General features: G+C 44.3%; 1 protein-coding gene and 2 long non-coding RNA genes across 7 annotated transcripts in view; 1 reads left to right on the top strand and 2 right to left on the bottom strand.

Moving 5' to 3' along the window:
• The window catches only part of PCED1B (PC-esterase domain containing 1B), a 137,881-nt gene that overhangs the window by 100,120 nt on the left and 12,333 nt on the right, over positions 1-25,428 (top strand). Inside the window, exons 1-2 of one of the 4 annotated variants that reach the window (XM_036300919.1) lie at positions 10,776-11,511; positions 20,972-22,698. The exons of 2 other annotated variants lie outside the window; for them this stretch is intronic. In XM_036300919.1, coding sequence (XP_036156812.1) covers positions 21,029-22,330 — 1,302 coding nt within the window. In that variant the 5' untranslated portion in view covers positions 10,776-11,511; positions 20,972-21,028 and the 3' untranslated portion in view covers positions 22,331-22,698. Of the gene's footprint in view, positions 1-10,775; positions 11,512-20,971; positions 22,699-25,428 lie in introns of those variants that run through there. One more of the 4 variants, XM_036300918.1, reaches the window with a different exon arrangement.
• LOC118651603 lies at positions 2,263-10,691 on the bottom strand. 2 transcript variants are annotated; one of them, XR_004966305.1, is made up of 5 exons: positions 10,414-10,691; positions 9,049-9,154; positions 6,320-6,562; positions 2,917-3,105; positions 2,263-2,420 (listed from the first exon to the last, which is right to left on the bottom strand). It is a non-coding gene; the product is annotated as an uncharacterized LOC118651603 (long non-coding RNA). The 2 variants fall into 2 exon arrangements; XR_004966306.1 differs by lacking the exon at positions 10,414-10,691 and adding an exon at positions 10,220-10,294.
• Positions 14,645-21,116, bottom strand: LOC118651604. The gene is made up of 2 exons (XR_004966307.1): positions 20,988-21,116; positions 14,645-15,057 (listed from the first exon to the last, which is right to left on the bottom strand). It is a non-coding gene; the product is annotated as an uncharacterized LOC118651604 (long non-coding RNA).

The raw sequence follows: 25,428 nt of genomic DNA, 5'->3' as shown, positions 1-25,428 counted from the left end.
ACTTACTGAATCATTCCCATAAGCATACAAACATGCTATTATTGTTCCCAACCTACAAGAAAATACAACTTTCTTAACCCCACTGCACCCTCCAGCTGACTTCTCATTCTCTGCTTCTCTTCATAGTACAACTCTTGGAGGGCATTATCATCTCCAATTCTCCCATCCTTTCTGAACCATTCTGATCAGCCTTTGTCCTCATCACTCCACAAGGGCACCGAAGTCTCACAGGATGCAATGGTCAAACATCCTTCTTGACCTATCAACTCTCTCTGACACAGACAATCCCTCCTGTGCATCCTCCCTTGAAACCCCTTTTCCTCTGGCTTCTGGAACTTCACACTCTCCTAGTTTTCTTCCTGTTTCACTGACTCTTCCTTCTCCCTCTGTCTTTTCTACAGCCCCCTGCTGACCTTCCTGACCTCCACCAACCGGAGGGTCCCTCCGGGGCTCAATTCGCAGACCTCCTTTCTGCTCTAGCTTCACCTTCTCCTTTGGTGACAGCATCCAACCAAATTGATATCTCCAGCTTCTCCCCTCAGCTCCAGGCTTGTCTATCCGAATCTCCATTCAACATCTCAACCAGAATGTGCCCAAGGCATCTCACATGCAACAAGCCCCAAACCTAACACTTGACCTCCACTCCCTGAACCTGTTTCTCCCAAATTCCCCCCATCTAAGTAAATGGCAACTTCATCCTTCCTGTTGTTCAGGCTCAAAACCCCAGAGCTAGCTAGCCTTGTCTCCTCTCCTTTTCTCACACCCGCCTCTTCTCCCAGGCAAAGCCTATCACCTCTACCTTCCACATATATCCAGAATCAGACCACTTTTCATTCTTTTTTTTTTTTTAATTAAATCTTTATTGTTCAGATTATTACATTTGTTCCTCTTTTTTCCCCCCCAAAACTCCCCTCCTCCCAGTTCCCGCCCCACCCTCTGCCCTCACTCCCCACCCACTGTCCTCATCCATAGGTGCACGATTTTTGTCCAGTCTCTTCCCGCATCTCCCACACCCCTTTCCCCCCCAAGAATAGTCAGTCCATTCCCTTTCCATGTCCCTGATTCTATTATAATCACCAGTTCATTCTGTTCATCAGATTATTTATTCACTTGATTCTTAGATTCACTTGTTGATAGATAAATATTTGTTGTTCATAATTTGTATCTTTACCTTTTTCTTCCTCTTCCTCTTCTTAAAGGATACCTTTCAGCATTTCATATAATCCTGGTTTGGTGGTGATGAACTCCTTTAGCTTTTCCTTATCTGTGAAGCTCTTTATCTGACCTTCAATTCTGAATGATAGCTTTGCTGGATAAAGTAATCTTGGTTGTAGGTTCTTGGTATTCATCACTTTGAATATTTCTTGCCACTCCCTTCTGGCCTGCAAAGTTTCTGTTGAGAAATCAGCTGACATTCGTATGGGTACTCCCTTGTAGGTAACTGAGTTTCTTTCTCTTGCTGTTTTTAAGATTCTCTCTTTATCTTTTGCTCTTGGCATTTGAATTATGATGTGTCTTGGTGTGGTCCTCTTTGGATTCCTTTTGTTTGGGGTTCTCCGCGCTTCTTGGACCTGTAAGTCCATTTCTTTCACCAGGTGGGGGAAGTTTTCTGTCATTATTTCTTCAAATAGGTTTTCAATATCTTGCTCTCTCTCATCTTCTGGCACCCCTATAATTCTGATGTTGGTACGCTTGAAGCTGTCCCAGAGGCTCCTTACACTATCCTCGCATTTTTGGATTCTTTTTTCATTCCACCCCTCCGGTTGGGTGTTTTTTGCTTCCTCGCATTTCAAATCATTGACTTGATTCTTGCGCTCCTCTGGTCTGCTGTCGGGAGTCTGTATAATATTCGTTATTTCAGTCCGTGTATGCTTAATTTCTAGTTGGTTCCCCAATATAACATCGAGGGTCTCATTAGTTTTCTTGTAGATCTCATTAAGTTTATCGGCGGCTTCTAAACAGTTCTTGAGAGACCTTAAAAGTGTGGTTCTGAACTCTATATCTTCCTTTGACAATTTTGTCCTGTTTCTTTGTCTCCGCATTTTGTTATGCTTCCTTGGTGCACCCCCTAGTGGTCTTTGTGCGCAGCTTATAGTTAAACCTTGATTGTTGTAGCTAATACCAGGGAGGGTTTGACCTCCAGGCCAAGTGGCTATTCCGCACCTCAGAATTTGACTTCAGCACTGCGCCTCCTCTGAGTGTCCGTATGCGTTTCTCTTTCCTCCTAGTTGTAGGACTTCCACTCAGCCAGCGTTCCTGTGGTTCTGGGTGATGTTTGTTCTGTCTTTTAGTTTCACTTTTGAAGTAGTTGTTCAAGGCAGCAAACTCCGGCGTTAACCTATGCCGCCATCTTGGTTCTCCAAGGGTTTTCTGATACAACAAAAATGATCCCACTTTTCATTCTTATCAAGGATGTTACTCTTATGAAGGAAGGAAGGAAGAGAGAATAAAATATTTCAGAGAAATTTAGAATATCCGTACAGAATATTTCTGGTAGAGTAGACAAGAAGCCGATGACAGTATTGCTTCTAGAGCAGTGGTTCTCAACCTTCCTAATGCTGCGACCCTTTAATACAGTTCCTCATGTGGTGACCCCCAACCATAAAATTATTTTCGTTGCTACTTCACAACTGTAACTTTGCTACTGTTAAGAATCGCAATGTAAATATCTGATATGCAGGATGTATTTTTATTGTTACAAATTGAACATAATTAAAGCATAGTGATTAATCACAAAAACAATATGTAATTATATATGTGTTTTCCAATGGTCTTAGGCGACCCCTGTGAAAGGGTCATTAGACCCCCAAAGAGGTTGTGACCCACAGGTTGAGAACCGCTGCTCTAGAGGGAAAAATGAGGGATCAGGGAACAAGAAAGGGAAGGGGGCGTACTTCTCACTCATACCCCTTGTACCTTTTGAAGTTTTGTGCCATGTGCATTAAAAGCCTTCTAAAAATAAGCAAAATAATTTAAGAATGACGATAATGGCAGTAGGCCCTGTCTGGCCTCCCACCGAGAGGGCAGGGAAGATGACACTGGTCAGAAGGGCTCCAAGTCCCTGCACTGCTCCATGAAGCTTTCTGAGAGCCTCAGTTTCACCATCTGCAAAGGAAAGATAACAATTAGAGCTCGCCTCATTTTATGAAGGGGGATCTGCTGTGAGATAGCACATTATTAGTGTAGAACATTATACATACACTAGAGGCCTGGTGCACGGATTCATGCACATTGAAAGGAAATTAATTAGAAGGTGGCCGGCGGGGCAGGACTGGGTGAGATGGGCTGGACACGCTCTGGAGCCAAGCTTCTCGGTCCTTCCCCAGCCGGCTGCACCTGGGGTGGCGCCGGGCTCAAAGGGCGTCTGTGGAGTGAGCAGGGTCCCTCCGGCAGGCAGGGTCCCTGGGCCTGGCCTACAGGGATCTGGCCGAAACCGGCTCTCCCATATCCTCCAAGGGGTCCCGGAGTGCGAGAGGGCACTCTGCAAAGTTGTTGTCACTCGGCAGCTCCTGCGTTGAGCATCTGCCCCCGGTGGTCAGTGTGCATCATACCACTGGCCAGTTGGCCAGTCACTTAGCCTTTTATATATATACTAGAGGCCCGGTGCACAAAAATGTGTGCACTCGGGGGGGAGAGAGAGTCCCTCAGCCCGGCCTGTGCCCTCTCGCAGTCTGGGTCCCCTCAGGGGATGACCACCTGCTGGCTTAGGCCCACTCCCCGGGGGATTGGGCCTAAGATGGCAATCAGACATCCTTCTGGCAGCCCGGCAGCCCTAGGCGGATGTCCACTTGCCAGCGGGGAGCAGGCCTAAACTGCAGTCGGACATCCTTAGCGCTGCTGAGGAGGCAGGAGAGGCTCCCACCACCACCGCTGTACTGGCAGCCATCAGCCTGGCTTGTGGCTGAACAGAGCTCCTCCCATGTGAGAGCGCCCTGCACTGAGCATCTTCCCCCTGGTGGTCAGTGTGTGTCATAGTGACCAGTCATTCCCAGTCATTCTGCTGTTAGGGTCAATTTGCATATTACCTTTTTACTATATAGGATAGAGGCCTGGTGCATGGGTGGGGGCCAGCTGGTTTGCCCTGAAGGGTATCCCGGATCAGGGTGTCTAATATTTTAATTAGACAGCTCCAAGCCTGGAGCTGAGGGGAGAAGCTGGTTTGCCCTGAAGGGTATCCCGCTTTGGTGCCTGGCCAGCCTGGATGAGGGGCTGATGGCTGTTTGCAGTTGGTCACACCCCCTTCAGGGTGGGGGTCCCCACTGGTGTGCCTGGACAGTCTGGGTGAGGGGCTGAGGGCCGTTTTCAGGCTGGCGGCAACTGAAGCTCCCAGCCTCTCTTTTTTTTTTGTTTTTTTTTTTTTGTTTGTTTGTTTGTTTGTTTGTTTTTATTCTGGGATTTATTTACCTTCTATAGCTGTCACTGGAGCTGAGAGCCAGCTCCAGCTCTGAGGCCTGGCTCCAGCTCTGAGGCGTGGCTGGCTGAAAGCAGGTATGGGGTTTGTTTAGCTTCTATAATTGAAATATTGTTGCCATCACTGCTGCTCTAAGCTCTGAGGCCGAAGCTGCCTAAAAGAAGATATCTGGAGCTTGTTTAGCTTCTATAATTGCAACATTGTTTCTTAGAGTGCAGCTCAGAGGCCGGCAGCGGCAGGCGGGGAATGTTGGCTTCCTCCATCACTGGAGCAAGCAAGCCTCCTGTTCACTTCAGCTGCCTGGCTGCCAGCCACCATCTTGGTTGGCAGCTAATTTGCATATTGCCCTGATTAGCCAATGGAAAGGGTAGCGAAGTTACAGTAAATTACCATGTTTGTCTATTATTAGATAGGATAGATAGATAGATAAGTTTTCACCATCCCTTAGGAAAAAGCCACATTTGGTGGATAAGAAAGAAAGCCAGCACGCTGAGCTATGGAACATATGGAGCCAGAATACCAATAGTAGAACTGTCTGCGTGTAGCGTAAGTTCTTGGAAGTAGGAAAATCAGTAGAAAATCTGGTGCTTGGTCTTAAACAACTTTATTTTAAATTTAGCTTGTGTAATCAAGATGATCATTTGCATTATTCCAGCTCCTGCGTTCTCTGGCCTTGTGAATGATCATGCAAATCTTAGTCCTGCCCCCCTGGATTGTTCTCTTATTCTCACAATGTACAGACTACCTGGAATCTAAAGGACTGGAAAGATTTGCAATTCACAGAAATGCTAGAATCAAATAATAGCAAAATTTCAAAGTTATGTAATAGAATGCTCTAAATTTTAAAATACTTAAGTTTCAGATGGGTTCTAGGTGAAGCCCTGCCTTGAGACACAATAATGATTGTATTAAAATTCATGAAAAGATGCAAAATAACTTGATTTATGGCTTTTGGCGAGAGGATAAAAACAATGTGTAATGTGTGGAATTCATCTTTAAGCCACACATTGAGCATCAGTGAAGTAAAATAAAATGACATTTCCCAAGAAAAGACAACCATGTATGCTTTATAGGCCGGGATCCCTAAAGAGCATAGTATGAAAAGGCAAACGAAGCATGTAGGGCATGCATTTCAGGACTGTTTTGGAATCTGTTACTCTTGTTGGTTAGTTATGTTATGCCATTTCATGTACTAGTAATGGAGAAATGCTGCTTCCTGAAGTGTTTAAAACACCTATAGAAGGTTCACTACTTGCGGAAAACCTTTTTTAGGGGTTTATTTCCTCATTTTTTAAAAATACATTTCTTCCTCTTTCATCTTGGTATTTGCGGAGGAGGTGATAATCCCCCTCATCCAAAGCATATCCTTTCAAAGAAAAAGAAAACAAAAGTTCCAAGCTGATCTACATCTAATCAATCAGAACACCACTTCCTGCCCCACCCCCACCCCCACCCTTCCAGTTACCACTTGGTTTCAAATGGAACAGGAGGAGGAATCAGAAAAGTGTTCTGAAGCTTTGGAGTGAGCTATTCTTCTACCCACAAGGCACTGGGAGGAGCACCACACAAAAGTACAGGATTATTACTATTAAAATTTAATTAGAAAAGGGAGTCATCTTCCTATCACTTCCCCATTTCTCTTCTCACTTCCCCTTGCTTTCCCCTCACCATCTTTCCCTCCTTGCCCACTCTAGTCATTATTTTCAGCTGTGAACGCACCACACAAGCTAGGGTAATAAGACCAAAGGGTCTGAGTTGTGGAAAAAAAAAAAAAAAAAAAAAAACCAAGAAAAAAAACCACAACAACAAAGAATCCATAGAAGCTGCACCCAAACTACTGAGAAATATGAAATGAAAACAAGTTCAGAGTCAAATTCCAGGAAGAGGCTATATTTTGGGCTTACTCACCAATTTGTGTTTCATATTTACCAGAGTCTAAAACTTCGGTCATTAGGCTTCCGCTTCCTAATGCGAGAGAATAAATGCTGACTCCGGTCATTTGCCCCAGATGCCACCGGAAATGGCATCCTCTCCCCTGAGGCTCACGCACCAACGTAGCAGCACCCAGAGGTGAACTTGTCTGCCTTGTAGCCCAGGCTCGGAGCTCTCTCTCCAACCCGGTACTCTGATCGACAGCCAGGAAAGGAGTCTCTAGGAAAGAGATCTAGAATCCACTGAGAGGTACTTTTTACCATTGTTGGCCTTCTCATTTCTCGGGTACTTTCTGTAGGAAGGAATCACCATCCGAGCCCCTCCATCCCACCCCCACTTAACTGAACAGCCCTACAGAGACAACTGTTATTTCATAATAAGAAGGATTGATAACAAACTACTAAATCTCTAAAAATGTACAGTGAGAGGAAGCAGCAGGCTGTGAACAGGAAAGGATGTGCAGCGTCTGGTGTACATGCTATCGTGTATGTTGTGGTTGACCACAAAGGCTTGGCATCAGCTTTGACTCCCAGCTCTGCTTTTGAGAAAATGGATGACCTTGGGCAGATGACTCAATCTGCCAAACTTCATTTTCAAGTGTGTAAAATGGAGGCGGGATAAGTACCAATTTCACAGGATTCTTAAGAGGAATAGATAGGTAAGCGGGTAAAACATGTAACATACTGCTGGAGTGGGTACTAAATAATTACCAAATAACAAGTTAAATGAGTGTTACTAAGTAATAAGTTAAATACCTCATTTACTGGAAATCTCCCTTAACTACTTAATCCCATCCCCCCCAATAGTACTAAAGAGGCTCAGAAAAACCATAATTAATATTTGTAGAGGTGATGGAGCATTTCCTTTGGTTTCCACAGTTCGCCCTTCAGTAGGGCAGTGCTGAAGGGAAGAAACAGGACTTAGGAAAAGCCTAGTGTCTGAAGTTAGTTCCCTGCATTATTTCCCCAGCATAGACTCTTGTTCTGTCTGCTTCCGCACCTCCTGGACCTGTCCCTCCTGTTCCCCGTCCCAGGGCTTGAAACTGGGGACATCCTCAGTCACGCTGCTAACACACACAGCAGTGGGAACCCACATCTTCCAGATCCTTCTTAGAAACAATATGCGCAAGGATAGGCAGACAGAGACTGGCGCTTAAAATCCCAATTTTAAACTCAAAACTTAAAAAAAAAAAAAAAAAAAGCCCTGGTCGGGTTGGTTGGAGTGTTGTCCCATGCACCCAGTGTTGTGGGTTCAATTCCAGGTCAGGGCACATTCCTAGGTTGTGAGTTCAATTCCTGGTTGAGGTGTGTACAGGAGGCCACGGACTGGTATCTCTCTCTCTCTCTCTCTCTTTTTCTCTCTTTCTCTTTCTGTGTGTTTCTAAACATATCAGATGAGGCTTAAAAAATAATAATAAAATAAATAAAAGAAAAAATTATTTCCCCATAGAAACACTATTACACTTAGTATTCAGATACTACATTGTTAATAGTAACAACAATAAAAAATCCATTTTAAAAGCTCTTTTGTGTAATCTCCTTAGAGGAGCATAAGGATCATCTCTCCCGTTTAAGGGATGTAAACAGAGGTGACTTGAGCTGCAGAGGTGGCAGGAACCCCAGCCTGCTGACTCAGCCTAATGCTCACTGGTTAAATGGCCTTTGCGGCCATTCCTGGAGACAGAATTTTCAGAATCCAACCTGTGCATCAGCTGAAAGCAACTGAGTCATTATTAGCTCCAACATCACCCTTTTCAACCATGGTACTCTTTATTTAACTGCTGATTAGAATCTATAGTAGTCAGCATAAGTATACAAATATGACTTTAGGGCAGTGACTGAGCTTCCCATTGACGCATGAATAGAAAGAAATGAGCTGTCAGAGGGATAAAAATGGCCCTCAGCTGACTTCATACCTGCTCTGCTTTCTCAGGAAAACAGTTAAAGCTGGGCACAAAACATTGCTTTGCTTTGTTTTGTTTTTCAACAGAGAATAAAAAGGAAAACAGCATGCAAATATTTTTTTCTAGATAAGACTATTTCCCCCCCCCCCCCCCCTCAAAATATCAACAAACATTTATAGCGAAGGTTAAGAGCTCAGGCTCTGGAGCCATATTTCCTCCTAAAGAAACAAAACAAAACCTTAAGCCTACCTACCTAATCAGAAGATTCACAGTCAGTGAAAGACCAGCCCTGCCTTTCACTGGCTGGACAACCTTGGGCTACTAACATAACCTCTCCAGGCCTCAGTGTACTCATCCCTAACATGAAGACAGTAATAGCTCCCACCTCATCAGTTTGTGAAAATACAATAGGCCTGGGTCAGAGTAAATGCTCAATGAATGAATGCTAACTACTCTGCATAAAACACCGAGCTGTGAGTGGCACAAGGATGGGTGAAACCCACTTTGGTGACCCAGGACTTGTGACGCGGGTAGAAAGGCAAATGAGCATTTAAAAATAGTACAAAACGGAACCACGGGCTAAACAGAGGCATCTGTCAGAGGACGTGAGTTGTTTCTGTCTGGGAAGACAGGGAGGGCTCGCAGACAGAACTGCCCTTTAAACTGGGTCTTAAAGAAAGAGCAGAAGTTCAGTCGAGGAGGGGGACAGGGAACATTCAATGCTGAGTGGCAGAGCAGCATGAAGAGATGAGAAAAAGCCCGGCTTATTCTGAAAAACATAAAATAAAAATACAACACTAACCATCACAGGTTCCACACTCCTCTGGCATTCTATGTCATTCGCAAAAGAACTTCATATGCCGAATGGGTTATCATAAAAAGTCAGCTTGGTTTATTGAAGAACTTTGCTATACAAGGCAAGCAATGGGTAAGTTATTAAGTTGTAGTCTGATCATACATGTTCACTGACAGTAAAAATCAAGCTGAAAGGCTTGTTAACTTTATGGGAATAAATAAAGTTTGTGATGAAATGTCCTAAAAAAGAAAAAGTCCTCTGAGTGTACACAGCTCTCTAATTCACCCACAGGCTTTGGGGCAGCGGTTCTCAACCTTCCTAATGCCGCGGCCCTTTAATACAGTTCCTCATGTGGTGGTGACCGCCAGCCATACAATTATTTTCGTTGCTACTTCATAACTGTAATTTTGCTACTGTTATGAATCGTAATGTAAATAGCTGATATGCAGGATGTATTTTCATTGTTACACATTGAACATAATTAAAGCATAGTGGTTAATCACAAAAACAATAGGTAATTATATATGTGTTTTCCGATGGTCTTAGGCGACCCCTGTGAGAGGGTGGTTCGACCCCCAAACGGGTCGGGACCCACAGGTTGAGAACCGCTGCTTTGGGAAGATGCGCAGAAGGATCATAGCTTAGGTTAAAATACAAAGTTTACACATGCAACCCACTGAAGCTATGCTCGCCTGTCAATGAAAGTGCAGATAGGAAATTTGAAAACACATATAAAGTAGAAATTCCATTTTAGAAAGTATTTCAATCAAACTAAGACCCTTTCTTAAGGATTAAGAGTAACTTGCAGAAAGTAAAAAAGTTAATCATAAAATCTAAGAGGTGAAATTGTTCGCTGTGCTCAGCTTCCCCCAAATAGATCACACCATCCTCCTTCCTCAAGTTTATTTTCAAGAATTATGTCTTATTTTTTATTGTCAAGAAATGGTTGCACTGCTCTATATCCAGGCTATCATTCAATATCATTTTGACGTTTTCGGAATAGTGGAAACAGCCACAGTCGTGAAAAATAAAAATGACTCCATTTAAGCAGTTCAAGAAGCAGAATTTATTTCCACTAACTTATAGCCAATGTTTCAAGCATATATTACACAGCAGCTCTCTGAAAATGCCAAGCAAGAAAATGCTGCCGCCATTCCCACAGAGGACCGATACTTACCCTTAGGAAGAGTATTCAAAGGTCACAAGAGAAATATCTTAGGAATTCAGTCACAGTTTGTTGGGAGGATAAATGGGCGTCTAGAGAATTTAGAAGTGATAAGAGGCCCACACACACTGGCCTTCTCCTGCCCCCCCCCCCCCCCCCCCCCCCCACACACACACACCACCTCCTTGGAACTTTATTGCACTTACCTGGGTATGTCTGGAACTCAGGAGACATGTCCTGGCTAGCTAAATTTATTGAACACTTAAAAACGTGGCAGACCTCATGCTGATGATTTTAGATCTGTTCATTTAACCCTCACCTCTTGAGAAATCCCTAGGGTAGTTCCCATTTTGTGGAGGAGGAATCTGAAGTGCTTAACCCGCCCAGGGGCTCAGAGGCTGGAGACTACTGGAGCCGGATAGAAACCCCGGGGGCTGGCTGCAGGGCCCACCCCCTCAGCCGCACTGCTTTATGGCCTCCAGTCGGAGCCATCTGCATACGAATGGTAATAGATAAGGGGACCACATATTTTGTTTGCATCTAAACTGGGATGTGGGGTGGAGGGGTGGGGGGACGGTATCTATTATGCTGGGAAACCTAGGCTAAACCAGAACCGTTTGGCGCAAACTGGGACGTGTGGCCACCTTATGGATGGGTGCTAGGAAAGTGGGTGAATTTACCGAGGGAAAGAATGCTGATGAAAAGAAGGAAGAAGTCGAACACTGGGCCTTGAGAAAGACCAACGTTTGGGGAATTGCTGGAGAAAGAGAACTCCCAGAGGATCCGGAAAAGTGGGCGAGGAGAGGAGGGTGGCAGACTCTCCAGCAGTTTTTCTGAGGGCAGTGATCGCCGGTGGTCCAGCCCCTGGAGCTGTGAATGCTGCGGATTTGACAAGGACCAAGATAGGGCCATTGAAAGGAGCAACAAGGAAATCAATGGTGACTTACTGACAAACATCTCTTTGGTTTGATGGACTTGGAAGCCAAATTAAAGTAAAAAAAAAAAAAAGAGTGAGTGGGAGGTGAGGACCCAGGAGGCAGCCAGTGCAAACTACTCTTTTAAGTAAGAAGTGACCTTGAAGGGGAGGCCAAAGATAGGACTGTCCTGGAGGTGGAGTCCAAGAAGTTTCCTTTCTTTCTGGAAGAAAGATACTGGAATGTATCTAATGCGGCCGGCCGGAGCCAGGCTGAGGAGCCTGAAGGAGTGGAATGCATAGTTACCCCCTCTCCGGGGACATCTGGAGCAGTTCCCCAGGAGGTCTGAGGACGGCCACCTGAGCGAGGATTCCCGCTCCGTCTGAGGAGGTACCGCTCTGCCTCTGCGGGAGGGAGGCCGGTTTGGGGGAGGGAACAAAGTGAGGTGCTCGCTGTCTGTAGACTCGGGTTTCCTCTCTCGAGTCCCAGCCGGGAGCGGTTCCTGTGGCCGAGGTTTCACGGTGTTGAACGCGCGGCAGGGCCTGTCCTTAGGCCCCTGATAGACATTGCCGTGACCTCTTTTCATCTTCACTATTTGTCAGTGAGGTTGGTGATCATACTCCTGTTTGATGCCAACGAAAACTGGCTCAGAATGTAGGGCAGCCGACCAAGGAGCACACAGCTGCTCAGGGCCAGAGTTCAAGCCTGACTCCAGTGTTTCCTGGAAGCGAAAGCCAGGGCATTGCCTATTCTCTAACATTAATGTTACCGAGTCAGAGGAAGGAAGTTAGCAAATGTAGTTTCCCTAATGGTTTAGACCAGTGGTTCTCAACCTTCCTAATGCCGTGACCCTTTAATACAGTTCCTCATGTTGTGGTGGCCCCCCAATTTCATTGTTACAAATTGAACATAATTAAAGAATAGTGATTAATCACAAAAACAATATGTAATTATATATGTGTTTTCCGATGGCCTTAGGGGACCCCTGTGAAAGGGTCGTTCGACCCTCAAAGGGGTCGCGACCCACAGGTTGAGAACCGCTGGTTTAGACCATAATGTGGACGTTTGTCATAAGCAGTACATGACCGATATCTTGTTGTTTATGTGAGTTGATTTGATTTTTTCATTTTAAGGAAGAAATCCTTTTGTTAGAAGTTTTTTTTAATGGGGCTATTTTTTTAAAAATATATTTTATTGATTTTTTACAGAGAGGAAGGGAGAGAGATAGAGAGCTAGAAACATCAATGAGAGAGAAACATCGACCAGCCGCCTCCCGCACATCTCCTACCGGAGATGTGCCCGCAACCCAGGTACATGCCCTTGACCGGAATCGAACCTGGGACCCTTTAGTCCGCAGGCCGACGCTCTATCCACTGAGCCAAACCGGTTTCGGCTGGGGCTATTTTTTAAAAATATATATATATTTTATTGATTTTTTACAGAGAGGAAGGGAGAGAGATAGAGAGCCAGAAACATCGATGAGAGAGAAACATCAGCCGCCTCCTGCACATCCCCCACTGGGGTTGTGCCCGCAACCCAGGCACACGCCCTTGACCAGAACTGAACCCGGGACCCTCCAGTCCACAGGCCAACGCTCCATCCACTGAGCCAAACCGGTTTCGGCTTAATGGGGCTATTTGATTCAAGGATGCATAGTTTTATCTTTTGTTTTTATAGGAGAAGTTACTTGCATATGAGGTCTTATGAACCCACTTCATTCATAAAGGATGCCTCCTGCATTTATTTCTATAGTCCATAGGACATTTTAAAAAATTATAGATTGATTTGAGTGAGAGAGAGAGAGAGCGACAGTGAGTTTTTGTTTCGCTTATTTATGCATTCATTGGTTGATTCTTGTATGTGCCCTGACGGCACCAGACCTGCAGCCTTGGTGTATCGGGACGACACACTGAGCTACCTAGTCTAGGCGAAACTTTTGTATTAGACTATTACTGTGGGAACAATATATTGCCTTAAGGATTTCTAGACTCTTAAAGTGTATAAAATTCTTTCATTGATTTTTTTTTATTGCAAAAGCGTTAAAAATTTAAAACTGTAGACTGATAGGGGGATACAAATTGAATATGTCCATGATTCCTGCCTCTATAAGAAACACTTGTGGTTCCATGCAGCCCAGTTTGAAGATCACTGCTGCAGTTTCAAGTGTCCATTTATGTCACATATATCTGATATTTTAGGCATATTTTTATTGATTTCAGAGAGGAAGGGAAAGGAAGTGATAGAAACATCAGTGATGAGAGAATCATTCATTGGCTGCTTCCTGCATGCCCCCCACTGGGGATCAAGCCCGAAACCCAATGGGGAATCGAACCATGATGACCTCCTGGTTCATAGGTTGAACCTCAACCACTGAGCCACACTGGCAGGGCTATATCTGAGATTTTAGATGTGTTTTGAGGACCGACTGATCAGCCAAGATAGAAATATGGGCCCTATGCTGGGGTAGGACTGGGTAACTTAGGGGTGGGATAGAGGAACCATGATAGTTGTTGGAGGTGTGGGTCAGATTTGCAGAATGACAACTGTGGCAACCACAGATAGACACAGGTGTTCTCCAAATTTTTGCTGAATTACTTAATGGGCTGAAGAGCTGAAGCCTGTTTTAGAGATGAGGTTATTGAGGGTAGAGGATTGAAATCTGTCTTTCCAATGGCTTTCGGAAAGTTTTTCTGTTGCATTATTTAACATGGTATCTCTCAGTACTTGTATGTATTTTTAAAAATTTGCTCCTAAAACCACTTTTTAAAATAGTAGGCCTGAATTATTTCCCCCATTTTCAGGTTATATAGAGGAGTGAATTTTAGCTGACTTGCCCCAAATCAACCCCCAACCCACAGGCCATTCATTAAGCTTTCCCAAAGAGCAGTTTGAATTGTTCACTACCTTTTTCTTCTGAAAACTTTATATGTGTGTCACTGCATGGGTGTTAATCAAAGTACAAGGTGGGTATCAGTTACACACGCCATCCTCAGGAATATTACGCAGGGTAAGTCTTATCTATGTCACACACACAGGGAGGTGGCTACCTAAGTGGTCAAGTCTCACCCTTAATATGTCACTCTAAGAGTTCACCCTAAAATTACAAACTTATAAGCTAGAAAATGATTACTATTGCAATATGACATGCAATTTAATGTCATAAATTTTACAAGTTTAAATTCCACTTAGAAAGCTGAGCAAATGCCAAGACATAGCTAAGTTGTAGAGTTAAGTTAATGAAAAATAATTATTTTCTTATTTGTGTCTTCTATTCTGTACAATTTAAGGGAATCTTGGAGAGTTCAAAGTATTGATTTCATCACCAAAAATGCAGTTGGAAGGAAATGAACTATTTATATTCCCAGTATAATACTTCATTAAGATGGTTAGTCCTATGGAAGAAACCTCTAAACTAGTTACAAGTACTTCCTACTACTAACCAATTGAAACAACATCCTAATTGTTGGTGATTACTCTTAGGTTTTACGCCGCCGCAAGGAAAAACCGTGAGTCCAAACAGAGACCAGATTAAACAGGCTTTATTGGGAGCACACGGGCGGGTTCACCGGCTCAGAGAGGGGAGCAGGAGAAGCCGCGCCCAACCTGGGCAGGGGCAAGGTTTTATATTTTTCTGAGGCAATTGTTGCTGGCCGAAACTGGTGGCAGTCGGGGCTTTCCAGGGTCAGGTGAAACCTGCGGTCTGTCCTGCGGTTTGGCCATTTTCCGGGAGCCGTTTGTCCGGCAGGGATTTTCCACCGGGGTGGGGTGGTTTTCAGACGTCAGTGTGGACAGGTCAGCTTCTCACCGGCCCAAGAGAGGGAGGGGGTCCTTTTGCCCCTGGGGCAGGGTGCCAGCGAATACCAGACAATTACCTCTGTGATTTAAGACTTCGCTGCAGGGTCTCTGAAGCTACTGCCCTATTAAATGTCACTCTTCCTGTAATAAAGATCAATAAGAAAAGAAAAAAATTAGCCTAATTTCTACAACACATTGATTAATGGAAAACAAATGCTATGTGTTCGTTTTGTAATAGTTATAAAGCAATAGTCAATAATTTACAAGCCTTCATAGCAGCACAATTCACCATAGCTAAGATTTGGAAACAGCCTAAGTGCCCATCAGCAGATGAGTGGATTAGAAAACTGTGGTACATATACACAATGGAATACTACGCTGCGGTAAAAAAAAAAAAAAAAAAGGAACTCTTGCCTTTTGCAACAGCATGGATGGAACTGGAGAGCATTATGCTAAGTGAAATAAGCCAGTCAGAGAAAGATAAATACCACATGATCTCACTCATTTGTGGATTATAGAGAACATAGACTGATGAAAAGGGACAGACCCAAAGACTGAGAAACAGCGATCAGGCTATCAATCCCCAGAAGGAAAGTAGGGGAGGGCGGGGGTAAGGGGAAGAGATCAACCGAAGGACTTGTATGCATGTATATAAGCCAAACCAATGGACATGGACAACAGGGGGATGGGAGCATGAGTTTGTGTGTGTGGGGGAGGTTGGGGGTTAATGGGGGGGGATGAGGACATATTTGTAATACCTTAATAATAATAATAAAAAAAATAATAATAATTTACAAGCCATGGCATATGAAGCAATTAAAAAATTAATTATCCCCAGAAATCTAAGCAAGATACTTGAAAGTAATTTATTACAGTAGCAGCCACTATTTTTTTAAAATATATTTCTTTATTGATTTCAGAGAGGAAGGGAGAAGGAGAGAGAGAGAGAGAGATAGAACAACAATGACAAGAGAGAATCATCGATATGCTGCCTACAGCACGCCCCACACTTCGGACCGAGCCCGCCGAGCCCGAAACCCAGGCATGCGCCCTTGGCCAGAACCGAACCCGGGACCCCTCAGTCCGCAGGCTGACGCCCTACCCACTGAGTCAAGCCGGCTAGGGCTAGCAGCCACTATTGATGCATTTTTCTGTTAGAGCCTTATCCAAAAGCCAAATTTTACTTTGAAAACAGAAAATCATGGCACTGCTTATAATTATGACTTGAGGAATCACCATGAAACTCTTCAAAAACTGGTTTTCATTCAAATTGGAATCCCAGATTGCAATGATCATCGGTATACCTTCCCTCTCCCCCTTGACCTTTCTTACAGGCTTTGGTGCTTCATTTGCGTGCATCAATTTTAGCTACTGGCCCCTTCTTTGACATGTTTACATGTCCAGTTTCACACCACTCCTCTTGAGTGAAGAGGCTGCATTTTTATACCTACTCCTTCCACCTAGCCCAATATCTGGTTCTCAGTGATCCTTATTGAGTGAACGAATGAATGTATGAGTCACTCTATAACATAGGTACGGAAACTAATTAGTGAGTTTAGCAAATTTGAAGCAAGAAGCCTGGGCTAAAAGACCATTGATCTGTTTTCAAATCCCCTTTTTGTTTCAGTTTTATAAGTAGAGCTTTGAAAATGGAAGTAACCAACTGTTTTTAAGATGAGAGAGAGGATTTAGGTCTCCAAATTATTCTCTACTTCACCCCTTCCCCTCAGAGAGTCCCCCCTCCTTTTTTTGATGGGTTTTGTTTTTAATGTTTGGCTTCTTAGCCGAAAGGATTCTTCCCCACAACAGTAGTCCTGCGGGTGTCTGATTTGTTAATCCTGTTCCAGTTGTGACACTCTTTATCAAGAATTTCATGAATTTCCTTTTAGTTTTTGGCTTCTAACTGGAATGCTTCTTCCCAGTCATTTCCCCTCCCCTTCTTTTCTACAGTCCTATCTGCATGTTCCACTGCAGAAGAACAATACATTCTTAGATGGGCATTTCTGCCTGGTTTTTGGCTCTGAGCCCTTGGAGCAGCATCTGGGTGGGTTACGTTCCCTGCTCAGGATACAGAGCAGCCCAGGAGTCTGTAGAATTTTGCTTTGGTTATTCTAAAATCCAGATCTTTTAATTTTTGCATGTCTCTTGTTCGAGATTATAGTATGGAATGAGGAAAATATACATTTAAAAATATATATATTTTTATTGATTCCAGAGAGGAAGGGAGAAAGAGAGAGCTCTAGGAACATCAATGGTGAAAGGAAATTATTGATCGGCTGTCTCCTGCATGCCCCACACTGGAGATCAAACCCACAACCTGGGCATGTGCCCTCCCCGGGATTGAACCGTGACCTCCTGGTTCATAGGTCGATGCTCAACCACTAAACCACTCTGGCCTTATTTACACTCCCTACCCTACTTCCACCCTCACCCCCCTTGCCCTCCCCCAACACACACACAGCTAAGTACACATAGACTATCTCTCCTGAGCTGGCAGAGTAAATGGTTGCCTGCCCATGCATGGAGCCACATCAAAAGACCCTTCTCCTATCTCATCTCCCTGATATGAGCCAAGCTTTAGCATTCGGACTGACCTGCAGGGGGTTCTGGTCAAAAGGAGGTCTCCTACTGAGACAGATTTGGGAGTCCGTGGTGTTAAGTCTTAGCTCCATCACGTCACATCACATCAATATCCTTCCCTATAAAAGGTGAATACTAAGAATTATCTTATAAATGGGATAACATTTGTAAAGTACTTAACATCCATTAATTTTTTTTTATTCAAAATCTTTTACTTGCATCTTCTCATTTGACCTTTACAGAACCCTGCTAGACATGCAGCAGAAAAACTATAATCCCCTTTTTACAGATGGTTAACCTGGTGTTCTGAAACTTTCTCAGTAATAATAGTAACTCTTATCGATGCTTACTACTTGTCAGGCATTGTTCTAAACACTACGTTTAATCCTCACGCCAGATCTATGAAGTGGGTACTAAAAACTGGGAAAATTAAGGCAGAAAAGGGCTAAGTAACCTGCCTAAGGTTAGAGCCAGCAAATAGAAGAGTTGGGATTGAAACCTAGAGAGCTTGGCTTCAAAAACAGTGCTCTTCACCACTATACGATTTCCCACTGCTTTTTAAAGTAGTGGATTTGACGCACATCTGTGAGTCCAAGTCTAAGGCTCTTCACATCCTGAGAAAGAATCCATTAGAGTCTAGCGGTTCTCAACCTGTGGGTCGCAAACCCCTTTGGGGGTCGAACGATCCTTTCACAGGCGTCGCCTAAGACCATCGGAAAACACATATATAATTACATATTGTTTTTGTGATTAATCACTATGCTTTAATTATGTTCAATTTGTAACAATGCAAATACATCCTGCATATCAGATATTTACATTACGATTCATAACAGTAGCAAAATTACAGTTATGAAGTAGCAACGAAAATAATTTTATGGTTGGCGGTCACCACCACATGAGGAACTGTATTAAAGGGTCGTGGCATTAGGAAGGTTGAGAACCACTGCATTAGACCATACAAGCAAAATAGCTCTGAAGGAGACAGACTAGGTTATCAGATCTGCCAACCTTGGGAAGAGAACTCTAATGGCTGGGGCTGATGTTCCATCCCCTAGGGCAGTGGTCGGCAAACTCATTAGTCAACAGAGCCAAATATCAACAGTACAACGATTGAAATTTCTTTTGAGAGCCAAATTTTTTAAACTTAAACTATATAGGTAGGTACATTGTTATTAACTTAATTAGGGCACTCCTAAGGCTTAGGAAGAGCCACACTCAAGGGGCCAAAGAGCTGCATGTGGCTCGAGAGCCTCAATTTGCTGACCACGGTCTTAGGGCAACTCTTATGTTCTACGCATTTTCGTGGTTTTATTTTTGTACTTGTACCCATTTAAAACTACGAATAGTATAGCTTTTAAAAACCGAATGTGCCATTTAATAATAGCTATCCACCCACACCTATTTAAATGTTTACTGATGCATAAAAGCCTACAAATACCACCTACAGTGGGTTTTAACAGGTTCTGTGTGAGTGGGTGATGCACTGGGTGCCATCTCCCTCCCCACCTGAGAGTTGTTAATAGTATTGATCTGTGTTTCTACCTTTTATTCATTAGTAGATATGGTTGTAAATGCCTGCTTGAAATAAACTTCATCCAAAGTTCTGAAGATGAATTTCACAACTTTTAACATTTTATTCAATGTGCTGGGGAGGAAAAACTTCCTCAACCTCTGAGGTTGAATTTCCGGGGCCCTGTGATTAAGCTAACAAAAGACAGGGTAGCAGGAGAAAAGGCACACAGTTTTTATTAATATTTATGTGCACCAGAGTTCATAGAAAAGAAGTGAAACTCAAAGAAGCAGTTATATTCAGGGGCTTATAGACCATTTTAACCAAGGAAAAAGGGCTTGGGCTTCAGGGGATGATGACTGCGGGGAAGTGACTAGTGTGAGAAATGGCTCACCTGTCCTAATTTCAAGTGATGGACTAGGAAACAGAAGCATGGCGAAGATGCCATTTTTAATAACACTCAAGAGCAGGTGCCCATTTTACAGGATCACATGTAGGGCTTGGACCATCGCCTATTTATTTGGACCCTCCTCCAGTTCCTCGTTGGCTGAGGACTATTTGATCACCTATTTCCTAATAGGTCGCCTAGGGATTGCCGTCTCCCATTGGGTTATCTTAAAAAAAATGGGGCTGGGGCCTTCTCTAGTCGCCTCTAGGACGAATGCTATCAGCCACGTGTACAGCTCTCCTCCTCTCTCCCCACCCCCATATCCTGTTTGCTCCGGGGAAATTGAGCAGCAGCCACCTGGCCACATGCTGTTCCTTTTCTATGAAGATAAATCAGAGGCATATTTCTGACACTAGGAAATGTATGGAGAAACCACACCCGGCCTTCTTTCTTCGCTCTTCTCTCTGGGTCGGGGAGGGGCACCTTCCTCAAAGGGGAATTTATACTCTGCTTTTAGGCAGATAAGATGAGTGCAGAGAACTCTTGTGTCTGTTGATTCTTGTTGCCTTCAGCTCAAAATCATCCTTATGACATAGTGTCATGTTCGGGAGTGGCATATTCGATCTTCAAATGGAAAGCAAAGAATATTGCAGCGGAAACATTCTTTCCAATGTTATCTCTTTTGTACAAGACCTATTGGCACATGTACTCTTATTTTCTGTTGCATTCCATTGAATTCTTTTTAAGTCACTAAAAGTAATATCCGATTATATAAAGTATGTTTTCAAAAGGGGGAAGGTAATTCCTCTGTAATCCTATTATTTAAAATGTTTTGCATACTTTCTTTCAATGTTATCTATGCGTATCTGTTTCCTACAGTTTCAGTGATGTGGGGCACACGTGGTCTGTAAATTCCTCAACATATCACACACATTCTCCATGTCCTTGCTTACTCACACTCATTATTTAGCCGCTGCGGTTTGCCCATCCATTCTCCAGTTGTCAGACATCTGGGCTGCCTTCCCAGTGGCAGTTTGCACCTCCAGCAGGGGGGAGGGCGGGGCGAGTTGGCCCCTCCTGGCTAGGTGGAACCGGGGCCTTTAAACAGCCACAGGCAGTTCAGAGGTCAAGTCCCAAGCCTCAGCCAGGCCCAGCAGGGCTTCTGGCTCCAGGCTCCCTTCTTGCTCTCTCTCCCCACTCCCAGCCTTAAGGTGGTAAAGTCCCAGCCTTAAGGTGGTGGAGTCCCAGCCTTAAGGTGGTGGAGTCCCAGCCTTAAGGTGGTGGAGTCCCAGCCTTAAGGTGGTGGAGTCCCAGCCTTAAGGTGGTAAAGTCCCAGCCTTAAGGTGGTAAAGTCCCAGCCTTAAGGTGGTAAAGTCCCAGCCTTAAGGTGGTGGAGTCCCAGCCTTAAGGTGGTGGAGTCCCAGCCTTAAGGTGGTGGAGTCCCAGCCTTAAGGTGGTGGAGTTCCACCCTGTGGGTTTCCCAGGCCAAGACTTCATTCCTGGCCCCAGTCCTACCCACACTGGGGGCCTGCCCAAGGTGGGTTCCTCCCAGCTGCTCTCTCCTTCTGTCCTAGCTCTCTGCAGACCCACCTGCGTGCAAGAAAGGAGCTGGGCCACTGGACCTGGGCATCATGGCCCAGCTGCAGTCCTCTGAAGTGCAGCAGCTGCTCCACAACAAGTTCGTCGTCATCCTGGGAGACTCCATCCAGAGGTCCGTGTACAAGGACCTGGTGCTCCTGCTGCAGAAGGATTGCCTGCTCACTTTCGACCAGCTCAAGGTCAAGGGGGAGCTGAGCTTCGAGCAGGACAAGCTGGTGGAAGGAGGCAAGAAGGATATCATGACCAACAGCACCGACTACCGCGAGGTCCGCGAGTTCTGCACCGGCCACCACCTGGTGCGCTTCTACTTCCTCACACGCGTGTACAATGAGTACGTCCGGGCCGTGCTGGAAGAGCTGCGGACCCACGAGCACACCCCGGACCTGGTCATCATGAACTCCTGTCTCTGGGACATCTCCAGGTATGGGCAGGACTGCTTCAGCAGCTACCGGGCGAACCTGGAGAACCTGTTCCGGCACCTGGGCCAGGTGCTGCCAAAGTCATGCCTCCTGGTGTGGAACACGGCCATGCCCCTGGGCAGGAAGGTCACTGGGGGCTTCCTCCCGAAAGAGCAGCCGGCCATTTCCTCTGCCCGGATTAAAAAGGTGATCGAAGCCAACTTCTACAGCTATGTCGAGGCGAAGAACCACAATTTAGATGTGTTGGACTTGCATTTCCACTTCCGCCACGCGGAGATGCACCGGCACGGAGACGGGGTACATTGGAACCATCACGCGCACCGCCGCCTCTCCCAGCTGCTGCTGGCCCATGTGGCCGACGCTTGGGGTGTGGAGCTGCCTCACCGCCCACCAGTGGGCCAGTGGTTCAAGTGTGACCCTGCAAGGGGCAGATCTAAACAGAGACTTGAAAGGCAGTCCCAGAGCAGCAGAAACCTAAGGGCCTTACCCCCACCCGCATCGTTGCCTCCTCCCAGGCACAGCCCCCTGCTGCCACTCCCAGCTCCCCGCCCACCCCTGTCCCCACTCCTGCCCTCACCGCCTCTTCCCATTCCCTGTCACCCGGCCATGCACCCCCAGGTCTTGCTCTGTCCCCAAGATACCTATTTTTCCTCAGACCAACCTTTCCAGTCTGGTCAATTCTTCTTCAGCAATTTCCATTCTCCCCAGACAGGATTTGACTTAGGAAATGACTTTGTGTTTGATCCCCAGCCGCCAAGGGCCCCCTTCCCCACACCCTATTATCAGCAGCCGGCCCCTGTGGTTCATAGGGGTTTTCCCCGGAGTCTACCTCCTGGCCCTTATATGTCCTGGAGACAGGTGCCCAAACTTTACAGGAGGCAAGCCCAAGGTTACCCAGAGCCAAGGCCTCATTAGACTGACCTGTGCCTTTTTCCCCCTCATGGACATGGACTTGACAGATCATCTGACCGTTGCCTAAACTGACCGATCTTGTTAACAGAAGCCGTTGATCCACATTGGACTTCTTTTGGTTCTTTGCTGTTACCGGTTGTTAGCTATGGCCCCTTCCTCCATGCTCTGGGGGTGACCACGTGTTATTCCTGCCTCCCCACCCCCAGTTCTCTTTGTCTTTTTGTAAACAGAAAATTGAAATTAAAAAGCTGTTTCACAAAAGTAGTTGTGGGTTTTGTGTGTGTCGATATGTAATGGTGCCTCTTCCTTCCATTAAACAATTAGCTTTGTAAGAGCAAAGGGATATCTGCTGAATGAATGGTCATGGCATCTTAATAAACTGCTCAACGTGAATTTGCCTAAATAATCCTGATTGTTTCCATGAAATGGATTTGGGTATAAATGAACTAACTTTTTGTGATCCTATTTTCCAGAGTTCTTAAAGAATCATTGTATTTTAGAACTGGGGAACTAAAGACATAAAATGTAACTACCATTTACAAACAAGGAAACTGAGGCCAGAAAGGTGAGTTAATTGTTCTAGATCACATAGGAAATCACTCCTCTACTGGCCTTTCCTAGTTTATAATGGTTTCCAGTATAAATTATATTAACTTTCAAACTACAGGACTGGTTTATATCAAACCAAGAAGGAATGTTTACCAAACATGGTTCGTCTATGAAAATCAAGGTAGAAAACCCCCTATAGCTCTATAATTAGAAGTTTAGTAATTAGATGTGCAATGAACTATGTATGTAAACTAGAGTGAATGGCATGTTTGTGACTATGGCTTCTTGAATGGTCTTGAATTTTGGACTTGAAAAAATTAGAAAAATGTTGCTATCAATGACATTTTATATTAAATAAAAACATAAGTTGGAAGGGACTGTTAAGTGGACAACTGACGAAAGGCCATGGCATCTCCTGTTTTGTAGGAATGTTAATCACGGAGAATATTTAAATGGTAGGCCTTTTGTTACACTAGATTAGTGAAATGTGAATACCTGATAAGCTAGTCAAAATAGTATTGTCCCAATAATCAGCATACCGATTATTGACTTTGACTGGCTTATAGGTCCTCAACTGAACCATTCCTAAATTTTTTTAAAATATATTTTTATTGATTTCAGCCGAAACCGGTTTGGTTCAGTGGATAGAGCATTGGACTGCAGACTGAAGGGTCCCAGGTTCGATTCCGGTCAAGGGCATGTACCTGGGTTGTGGGCACATCCCCAGTAGGAGATGTGCAGGAGGCAGCTGATCGATGTTTCTCTCTCATCGATGTTTCTAACTCTATCTCTCTCCCTTTCTCTCTCTGTAAAAAATCAATAAAATATATTTTTTAAAATGCTCTTAAAATATATTTTTATTGATTTCAGAGAGGAAGGAGGAGGAGGAGGAGGAGGAGGAGGAGAGAGAGAGAGAGAGAGAGAGAGAGAGAGAGAGAGAGAAAGTGATGAAAGAGGATCATTGATCAGCTGCCTCCTGCCCAACCCCAACTAGGGATTGAATCCAAAACCTATGCATGTGCCCTTGACTGGAATCGAACCTGGGACCCTTCAGTCTGCAGGCCAATGCTCTGTCCACTGAGCAAAACTGGCTAGGGCGGACCATTCCTAAATTTGACAACGAGGGCCAGGAAGTGTCCTGCAAAAATGAAGTTCATGAAATCATAAGAAATGGATGAGCTCAGCTATCTACAGAAGTACACAGCAGATTTTAATCTACCAAAGAATAAAATTCCCAGAAAGTAAGGCCATTATCTTATCTCTGTATCTCAAATCCTAGTGCAATGTCCAGCACTTAGTAAGTACTGAATGCTTTTGGAGTGAATCAGTGAATGAATATGAGGTGGTGTATGAATGTGTTGCTGCTAAGACTACAACCCAAGTTTCAAAGGAGACACTAAACAGACACAGAATCATTGTAGCACATCTGAAGGAATACTGCCAAAACAGCATTATGATGACCTTCAAGGACTCTAGAAAGGTAGTGATTATAAGTCAGAATGTCCCAACAAAGTGAGCAGAGAGGACCTGTTTGACCAATCTAAATGTGCTAATCCACGCAGGAGATCAGTGCACCAGGCTGCACAATTTGGTAAAATCAGCCTTCAAGATGAGCTCATTGCCTTTGTTCTTTACGTTTCCCAAACAAGACAAAGCTGCATTTAGCTGTTAATCTGAGTAAACGGATGCATATAGTGTTTATATTTCCATGAACTAACAAACTGGTAGTATGGTTTAGATCTTTCTTGGGAATTAAGTTAGTATGCATTATTCCTCCTTAATCTGATCACATCTGATGAACCACAGAGAATGAGTTGTTAGATATACAGGCTTGAAGATCAGACACTGAGTCAATGATGAATTCACTCCTTTTTTTTTTTTAATTGCTTGAAGTATTACAGAGTATTACATATGTCTCCCCCCTCCCCGCCGAGTTCACTCTTATTAGAGATTAAATTGCACCGATCACTGAGCAATCCCGTTTCTCACACATGGGCAGGAGAGCAGGTAGACTGAAACAGGGACAATCTTTTCCTCCCCAGGTGAGTTAATATCCTATGGCTGCTATAACAAGTACCACAAACTTGGCTTAAAATGACCCATTGATTCTTTTATAGTTCTGGAGCTCAAAAGTCCAAAATCCATGACCCCAGAATACAATCTTTACTGTGTTCTACTCTGTCCTAAATGATCAGGCTCTACCTGCCCCTGCAATGTTATCGTCATCTTTTTTCCTTTTTCTTTAAAAAAAAAAAATTTTTATTGTGGTAAAATACACATAACCATTTTTCTAAGTACACAGTTTAGTGGTATTAAGTACATTCACATTATTGTGCAAACACCATCTTCTGGAAGTCTCTTCATTGCTCTTTATGCTTTCAACCACCCAGAACTTCTTTCTGTTCATACAACATGCCAAGCTCTTTCATAACTTGGGCCTTTCCACTTGCTATTCCCTTTCCTGAAATGTTCTACATCCCCTACCCACTGGTCCTTTGAATATCTAATTCTTCCTCCTTCCATCTACATCTCCTAAGAGGCCTTCTATCATT

The sequence above is a fragment of the Myotis myotis genome, unplaced genomic scaffold (genome assembly GCF_014108235.1).
Source record: "Myotis myotis isolate mMyoMyo1 unplaced genomic scaffold, mMyoMyo1.p scaffold_m19_p_3, whole genome shotgun sequence".
Classification (NCBI taxonomy): domain Eukaryota; kingdom Metazoa; phylum Chordata; class Mammalia; order Chiroptera; family Vespertilionidae; genus Myotis; species Myotis myotis.
Note: the sequence above shows the minus strand (reverse complement) of the source record. Positions and strands in the feature narration are given on the sequence as shown.